Source organism: Hetaerina americana, unplaced genomic scaffold (assembly GCF_022747635.1).
Source record: "Hetaerina americana unplaced genomic scaffold, ioHetAmer1.1.p SCAF_101, whole genome shotgun sequence".
Lineage (NCBI taxonomy): Eukaryota > Metazoa > Arthropoda > Insecta > Odonata > Calopterygidae > Hetaerina > Hetaerina americana.
The window spans coordinates 126,036-135,791 of NW_027286082.1; the positions used below are offsets into that span (position 1 = coordinate 126,036).

Here is a 9,756-nt window from a genome sequence, read left to right on the forward strand (position 1 = left end):
CCCACAAACTTCACTCGATTAAGAAGTTATTTCTTCACTTTTACTTCAACACTCATCAAATCCTCTCAAGTCCTTCCGAACATAAATTCTGATTCATTATTCTTATCGAATATGTTTAATTTAAGTCCATTGTTCAAACACAATATGCATACCACAAATTCAATTTTATCACACATTCTAAGCGTTTTTAATCGCGCAGGATGATTTGACAGGACAATAAAGTTAAATCTTATGACCTCTTTCCTATATTAGACCTCTTTCCTATATTAGGTTAAGAAATATTTAATAAATCATGAACGCAAGAAGCATAAGGGTAATCCTATTAGGAGTGGCTTTTCGTTCATCTTATGTTTTCTTCATGACAGCAGTTCATGAGCAACAGCAGAAGGGTCAATAAAATGACCGATTCTTAGAAGGACAGGTTCACAATCCTGCGTACAATTGTAGACAACTTCCACCCGGTGAATCATGTCTAAGTACGAATATAAAGAAGGAGCAAAATCAGTCTTTTTATAGATGTATTTGACCCTATGGAGTATCACAGGTTACCTTTGAACTTTAACTGACATTGGACAAAAATGAATCAATTCCTAAGTTTTCCGTTCATTCCTTTCGAAGATCCAGATCCAAATATTCCCAATGGTTACGATGTCGGCATATAGAATAACTATGAAATTAAACATTTAATAGCTGTCATGGAATACGTAAGTATAGACATTTTCTAAACTATACAGTGCTACTATTCTGTCCCGTTTTTTCATAGGAATAGGTTTCAAAATGGCACAGTGTTTAACTTCCTTCTCTCGAAAACGGTGCTACCCAGTGATTACAACAGTTATTTATTAGTTCTTGTTAAATTTGAGTGCCTCGTCAGGAAAGTGGGATATTGATTTCCGAATTTCAAGAGAATTTAAGTGGAAGCACTTGTGCATGATTTCGCGGAAGAAATTAAACTATTTGTTAGATTTTTAAAATAATCAGATTCTTTTCATAAGCTCAGCTATGTGATAAGTAGCTAAGATGGTTCATGATGTACATTAATACGCATGTTCTTAGCCAAATAAAGGTAAATAATTTCACCCATGAACAATATAATGATTCCAGTCATCTTCAAGTCATTGTAAGGTATTAAAATAGTCTTCAGCACACGTATCGACTTTTAAAAACAGCGGGCCCACGTCAACGACCGAAGAATTATTTTGATGAGTTTTGAGACAGGAAATAAATGGAAAAACCACACAGTAGAACTTGTAACATTTTTACACTAGTCTAAAGCTACGGTAACAAGTGCTTGCATACATTTATAATCATTCTTCAAAGTTGAAAACGTAAACAGTATAGTTATGAATCTATTGACCCGAATCTTCCATGCGAATGAACGAAATGAATCTTTCAATTACGATGTAAAGGTCATTCGAAAACGATTCTCCATTAGCTCATTAATATCTCAAAAAATACTTAATGTAATTCTCTTTTACCTTGTTCAGCGTTTCAGTCAAATTACTCCGAGAAATGTGTTCATATTTCTGACCCGGATTAAGACCCACTCTTTACAATCAATCCCCTGCTTTTCAAAAGACCTTCGCAAATTAAATGAACAGTTGAAGAATGAAATGCAAGAACCCTCCTGTAAATTGGGGTTTTCTGTTTGTTAGAAACTTTTAATAATACGTCAGTGTATTGTGAAAGATGCCGTTATTATTAATACATTAGTGTGGCTAGTGAATCAGTCGAAGTACTTTAAAACGATCACAATGTGCGATAAAGCGGAATTTAAAGTGTGCAGATTGTGTTTAAACAATCGTGGACTATTGATGAATGTTTTCGGCGAGAATAGTGAATTACAACTCATGCTGGAAAACACTATAGAGGATTTAATAGATTTTAAGATAAGTTTAGTTGTCTGTTTGACGTTTGTTAATTATGTTTGCAAGACATCTTCAGTTAAAGTTTTAGTAGTTGGTTTTTATATTCCGTACACTGTTGTCTCAAAGTTTTTTCTAATTTTGGAAAAAGGAGTTTCGTGCATTCTGTGGTTAATGTCTGGTTTTGAAATTGAATATTAGGTTGTGGAAGATGCTAATCATCCCTGGCTGGTGTGTTCTAACTGCATGGAGAAGCTTACGGAATTCCGGCTGTTTAAGCGTCGATGTCGCGAGTGTTTGTCTGTTTTCTATAATCGCATCCAAAAGAAGTGCAATCCTGCAACGAAAGACAGGAAAATCAATCGAGAGGAGGTCAGTTTATACATTAAAAACTACCATGTAAGTAATGAGGGCAAATCAGGACAAAATTTAATATTTCGTTGTATTTTCCTTAATTAACTTGTAGAAAACCCATTTTCTCGTCACTAAGGTCTCTATTATCAATTTAGTTAACAGTGGTTTATTTATTTAAATTGTAATTGCCACGGTTTATTAATAACTCTTTAACTATTTATCTTTTTAACTATTGAACTCTGTTCCTAAAACTGCGCTGAGTGTGAGTGTTGAATGCAATGCATGCAATCTGTTAATCATTCGGTTCGAATAGCAACTATTGACACGGATGACAGTAATGCAGCGGGAACTTGGATGAATTAAATGACTGCTAATCACTACGACCAAATATAGATGTAGGTGAAAAAACTGAGCAATTATGCATTGCAGTTAAAACAAATGATGTTCCCCATAGTTTTTAAGAGTAGTGTCTTGAAGTGATTAGGTTTATTTTATAAAAATATCTGTAGCCTTGCTGCTCCTATTTTAAAATGTTTATTATCTGCGATTGTGAAATTGTAACGTGTGTATGCTTCGCATAGTTTCACAGAGATTTCAAGAAAAAGATTGATGACAAGGCCAGTGACACTGTTGAGAGTATTGCTGTGGATGTCCAAGATAACATGATCATTGTCAAAGAGGAGGTTGACACTGCTAGTTGGTGCTCAGGAAAAGATGTAGTTTTTCCAATTATTACATCAATGCAAGAAGGTGGCAGTCATTGGTCTGGCAATGATGAAGCAGGGAATTTGGTGAGTGTGCGTATTGGTTTGTATGCATAATTATCCATCTGTGCTTTGGATCTTGTGTTATTCTAAGTGAAAATATGCTGTTTCAATTTGAGCAATTCATACCCTTACCCTGACTTTCGCTTTTTGTAGTATTCAAGAAGTTCTCTTGGGTTTCCCACCTGGTCAGGTTGCAGAACACCTGCATCTTGATGGCTGACTTTGCCATCATCTTCAGGGTGAAGTTCAGAGCATAAAAAAGGTCTGGTATTTATTCTCTCTGCCAAGCCTCAGGTGTGCCCTGGTTGGTGGGAAGCGTTAATGTGCTCCGCTATGGCCAATCAGGTGCGTTCCCGTGCATTTTTTTTCTTTAGCACTGGCATCCAGGTGTTCCTGATTGGAAGCCGTTGTCTCTGTTGAAAGTATTAGTGTCTAGTTGGATTTCAATGGCTTCCTTCACTACAGGATCTCAGTAGCCATTGGTGTGGCATAGTCTCTTCGTGCCTGTTAAGTTGATTCTGTGGTCATTATTGAGGCAATGTTCGGCGACCGCAGATTTTGCAGGGTAGACTAGCCTGATGCACCATTCGTGTTCCTTTAGGCATGTTTGTATGGTGTGGCTGGTCTCCCCGATGTGTGCTTGGCCATACTCGCAAGGAAACCGGTACACTCCTGAGGTCTTCAATCCCCATTTGTCTTTAGCCATGTCCAGGACTGATTGCAGCTTCCTTATCAGTTTGTGGATAGTTTTCACCTTGTATTTCCTTAATATCCTTGAGATTTTATTGGAAATCAGAGAGGCAGATGGGATGCATTTTCTTGCATCAGGTTTTCCTGCCTCTTCTCTCCTACGTCCAGGATTTGTGAAGGCCCTTTTAAGGGTCATGTTGATTTCCTGGGTCCCATACTCATTCTGCTGGAACGTCTTCCTTAGGTGATGTATTTCCGCCTCCAGGTGCTCTTGGTCCAAAACTGAAGTGGCTTTCAGCACGAGTAAGGAAATCACTCCTCTCTTTTTTGCAGGATGATGATGATTTCTCCCGTTCAGATATAGGTCAGTGTGGGTCGGTTTCCAATAGACTTGATGACCTAAGCTGCTGTCTCTTTTCCTCTCGATAAGAATATCAAGGAAAGGCAGGCATTTGTTCATTTCAGTCTCCATGGTGAACTGGATGTTTGGGTGGAAACTTCATATGGCAAAGGAATTCAGTGAGTGCTTCTGGTTGGTTTGGCCACAAGATGAAGGTGTCATCCACATATCTGAAGAAGTATCTTGGTCTTAAGGGTGCTGTTCTCAGTGAGTAAGTCTTCCACGTAGAAGTTTGCAATGGCCAGTGACAATGGAGAACCCATGGGGACTCCCTCCACCCGCTCATAGAATTTGCCATTGAGGAGGAAATATGTTGAAGTGAGGATGTGGCAGAAGAGATTGATGGTTTTCTCATTGAACCATGCTTGTAGAAGTAGCAAAGTAGTGAAGGAAGCCGTTGAAATCCAACTAGATACCAGTACTTGCACCAGAGACAACAGCTTCCAAATCAGGAACACTTTGAAGCCAGTGGTAAAGAAAATAAAAAATGCACGGGAATGCCCCCGATTGGCCATAGCAGAGCACATTAATGCTTCCGACCAATCAGGGCATACCTGAGGCTTGGCGGAGAGTATATCAGGCCTTTTTTTATGCTCTGAACTTCATCCTGAAGACGATGTTACAGTCAGCCATCAAAATGTAGGTGTACTGCAACCTGACCCGGTGAGAAACCCAAGAGAACTTCTTGAATACCATATGCCGGGAACACCTGAGATCCTTCACATTGTAGTATGTTATCTTTTCTTTCCAATTCCCTTCGTGTGACTATTAACCCTCTTAGTGCGGCGGGCCGATATATCGGCTTTCGTATCCCTGGCGAAAAGTGCAGCGGGCCGATATATTGGCTCTTGCGTAGGCTATTGTTTAAATCGCTGTAACTTATGGTTTTTTTCTTTAATAATTTATGGTTTTTATGTTATTGATAGGTTGAATTCCATAGAATTACGTAACTATTTTTTTAATTTTTTATTAGCAATTTTTAATGCTTTTCAAAAAGTATAATTCTTACTATAATTTTTCGTTCAGTTTTGTACATGTCGGGATGCTCAGCCTAATTGTCTGCTCGTTTTTTTTCTGAGTGGTCTTTCCACTGTGAAAAGCCACTGAAAGGCTACTAATCTGGTTTCATCTGTAATCTCTTGAATGTGTTGTGGTGTCACATATAGCCGCTTATTCAGACTTTGTTGAGACGATGGAAATGAGAACACTGCTTTGTAATCATTTTGGTTTCCCTTGCCATCCATCCTATCTAATCAATTGCGCCCTGTGTAATGGATTACATTGTCAGCAGTTCTCTGTGAGTTAGAACTTGGTTTTTTTCTGCCTTTAGATTGTAAGCACATTGCCGCAGTCTCAAGGAAAGGGGAAAAGTCCCAATTTGACTCAGTGAGATCAGCCTTTTCAACAAAATCAACCTATGCAGAGGCTGACAAAAAAATTTGCAATTCACTGGTTTTTCTTTATTTATTTATAAAATTTTCTGCATGTCTTTTTGATTCTTTATTATATTTAAATATCGTAGTTTAATTGAAAAATGTTTTTAAAAAAATATTGGTTTTGTGTCTAAAAATCGAAATATGATTGCTAAAAAAATATTCTTCAAATTTATGATACTGTAGTAGTTACATTTATTTTTCAGATGATGTAAATGTATAACATCATTATTAACTACAATATTATATTTTAAAATAAAAAAACTGCATATGGATATCTAAACAAATAACTTCATAATGTTTTTTTTCTAAGGTGATACATTTTCTTAAATTACCCTTCGCACTTCTCACTAGTACCCCTGAAATCCCCGCCGCACTAAGAGGGTTAAGGACGGCACTTCCTATTCATCTGTTGGCAGTACTGGTTAGGAGAATGCTAACATTTCCATTTACATCCGTAAATTTCGTCTCTGATCTTGCAGGATCCTTTGCCAGATGGACAATTATCCTTGTCCTTTCATGAGGAAGTGGACATAAAGGAAGAGTATGATGTTGCTATTCCTGTGGAGCAAGGATGCATGGGAGCCAATCTGTCACAGGCACAGAGAGACGTCCTGGAAGGTCACGTGATGGATTTACACCCTGTGAAGATGGAGGAAATCAGATGCGATGTGGATGCTGAGGCTTTTGAGTGCTCAAAGGAAGTTGAATCAGATGCAATGACTTACAAGTGTACAATTTGTGCGAGAGCATTCTCACTCAAGCACAATCTCAAGAGACACATGGTGGTGCACACTGGAGAGAAGCCTCACAAATGCAAGATATGTTTGAAAGGTTTTAATCACAAACAAACCCTTGAGAGTCACATGTTGACGCATAGTGGAGCACGGCCGCATGAGTGTAAGATTTGCGCAAAAACATTCACTCTCAAACAACACCTCAAGGATCACGTTCGTATACATACGGGGGAAGATTTGCACAAATGTGAGGTATGCCTTAAGACGTTCGTCCGCAAACAAAGTCTGAAAAGTCACATGTTTATCCATACTGGGGAGAGACCCTACAAATGTGAGATATGTTCAACAGCATTCAGGCAAAAACACCACCTAACAGATCACGTAGTGACGCATGGAGATAGGCCTCACCAATGAGATGATTGCTCAAGGATACAGGGTTCGTCCGGAAAATAAGTGTACTGAGCTCAGGAAAAAAAATTTATTACACTTTTACATATCTTAAGCTAATATTCCTCAAAATAGGACCCTTGTGAGTCGATACACTTGTTCCAGCGGCGTTCCCATTCCTGGAACGCTCCCGCGAAGGCATCATCGGGAACCTCTCGAAGACTCGTCGTCGACTTCTTCTCTGCCCTCCACGAACATCTTGTGCCACCGAAAGATCATGTTTCTGGACATGGCTGACTCCCCGTAAGCCTGGTTAATCATACCGACAGTTTCGGTAGACGATCTCCCAAGCTTAACCGCAAATTTGATGGAATAACGCTGCTCCAAAAACTTCGGCGTCGCGTTCCGTGACGCGGGTCGAGCGTTGAGGTTCGCGTTAACAGAGCTCCTCACTACACCACAGCTCAGAGCCGACTGCCTTTTTCAGCGTCGCTTGCCAACATACCCCCCTCCAATCGCAGCCCGTCAGAGCGGTGCTGGGCATGCCTGGAGCGGCGCGCCCAGCCCAGGAGTCGATACACTTATTTTCCGGACGAACCCTGTATTTAATCAAAGCTGCAACCTTAAAATGCACTTGAAATTGTGCATGGTTATTAACCAGATGCCAACGAATGACTATATGAGCGCCAATGCACATTCACTTATTTCTGGGGTACATAGTGCCCAGGCAGAATTTATATTTACAGCACTAGAATGCAGGGGATTCATTGATATGTTAACTGATGTATGTTTAAGGAATTGTATCAATTTTTTAAATGATAAAAAACAATAATTTTTTCCACCCTGTTGTTTTGAATGAAAAATTGCTACACATCCATGTATTAGCTGGTGTTTTGCGATTATATTACACACAGTAATAAACTAATATATGTATATCCAATAAATAAATATTTATTTAATCATATTGTGGATTAAAATTCACAATATTCGTTCCTCATAAAGATTTCTTCCAACAATCGTCAGCATCCTCCCCTATTTGCACTCCCTCGTTTGTTTTCCTTTTTGTCCACTTTACCTCCTACACCCTTCTCCATAATCACATTTAAAAAGCCTTCGATTAATGCCTATCATACGTTGAGCAGAACACGTTTTAATGGGAGGCACCTCATGCCATACCCTTCATCCTAACCTTGCCTATTTGGACTTACTGGTTCCCTTTTGCACCTGATAGCAATCTGATAGACATGTACAGGTTGCAGAGTAGTCTCATTTCCCTCCATTCCATTCATTTTTCTGCATTATACTCCTTGTTTTTTTTTATATTACCCTATCTAACCCTTTTTTGATATCTTTGGAACAGGTAAATACATCCTGATGATATTTCATTCGCCCCTCTCTGCTCTAATTACTTCAATGGCTTTTCCTTCCTGACCAACGTAAAAATTTTTGCACGAAGCAACTAAGTAAATCCCCTAAACCATTGCAGGTTGGTATGACTGAAAACTCTAAGAGCTCCAACGGCCGGTGGATAGTCGTGGGCTAGATCTCCGTAGGCCAAGTTCAGTTATGTGTAAACCAGTCTTTTGTCGCAGAGGTGCACCCCGTTTGGATGCGATTATAGACAAACATCAACGCTTCAAGAGCCGAAATTCCGTAAGCTTCTCCATGCAGGTAGAACACACCAATCAGGGATAATTTGCATCTTCACAACTTTATAAAATATTTCAGTAACGGATATTCAACAGAAACCCACGAAACTCCGTTTACTCCAATGCCACAATAATTTTTGACAAGTGTACAGAACAAGTATCCCAACTACTAAATCATTTCCGGAAGATTTCTTACGTACATAATTAAAACAAACACGTCAAACGGACAACTACACTTACTTTCACATCTATTAAATCCTCTTCAGTCTTTTCCAACATGAATTGTAATTTACCATTCTCGCCGAAAACATTCATCAACAGTCTGCGACGGTCTAAACACGATCTATAGTCTTCAAATTCGACCTTATCACAGATTCTGATCGTTTTATAGCTCAGACTAATTAACAGGAGCAGCTAATTGTAAAAATAAAATGGCATCTTTCACATATTACTTGAACAGGCATTCAAAGACACTAAAATAGCAATAACACAATAAAAAGTCAACTTCACTGCTATCCATTTGCATTTCGTTCTTCATCTGTTTATTTCATTTCGAGGAGCTCTTTTGCAAATTCAATTGGATTCCCGTTTGGTATGGAAAGAAAGAATCTTAATCTGGGTCAGATATATGAAAACCGTTTTCGCGATGAATCAGATATGGTTGAGTTAAGGAAAATCGGAACCTGCCTTTTTTTAAATGTTAATGAGCTGATGTAGAATCAAAGGTATCCTTTGATATTGAATTGAGATCGAAATAAAAGATCCCAAAAGTTAATGTTCCGTTCGTCCAATTCAAAGATCCAAGTCATAAGATTTACAATAAGCATTATTTACATGATACACATTGTTTTAATGCCTACAACAGCTAAGGGATGCCTTAATTAATTGTTATTCATCAACATTTCACGAGTTCAATTGTGCCGCGTCTCAATTCAGTTCCTTTCTGAATACACTTCAAAATTATTCTGCGAGCGTTGACCCAATACCGCTGTTTTTAAAATTCGAAACATATGATTAAGTTTATTCATATACCCTTTGAATGATTTCAAGTTAGCATTTTTCATTTAATTATTCATAGGCACACTTAATTACCGTTGCATCACTAGGAAATACATACCAATATATATTATGTACCTTACGTCCCTATCACAATGTTGACCTTATGAAAAGTGTCTAATTTGATGAACTACTAGAATAATTATGGGGATACTAAAATGGGGGAGAAAGCGCATCTAAAGATCACATCATGATATTGACATAAGGGATGTGTTAGGGCGAAAAAATCGTTAAATCACTATTAGTTATAACTGCAATAGCAGGATAGGCTTCATTTGTGAGGAATACAGAAATATAGGAAGTTTGGTTTTACACCCAGCTAATGTGATACTTAAGGTCATCCACAAGAGGATATAATAAGAGCAATGGCAAATGTTTATTTCATAAGGGATGTTACATTTGGGTCCAGGAAGGTGAA

At 38.4% G+C, this 9,756-nt stretch overlaps 1 protein-coding gene across 1 annotated transcript; it reads left to right on the forward strand.

Annotated features, from left to right (window-relative positions):
- Positions 1-590: 590 nt before the first annotated feature.
- On the forward strand, positions 591-7,540 carry LOC139700467 (zinc finger protein 722-like). The gene is made up of 4 exons (XM_071599048.1): positions 591-704; positions 2,067-2,237; positions 2,801-3,010; positions 5,992-7,540. The coding sequence occupies exons 1-4, from the start codon at positions 696-698 to the stop codon at positions 6,658-6,660; spliced, it is 1,059 nt and encodes a 352-aa protein (XP_071455149.1). The 5' UTR covers positions 591-695; the 3' UTR covers positions 6,661-7,540.
- The last annotated feature ends 2,216 nt before the right edge of the window (positions 7,541-9,756 follow it).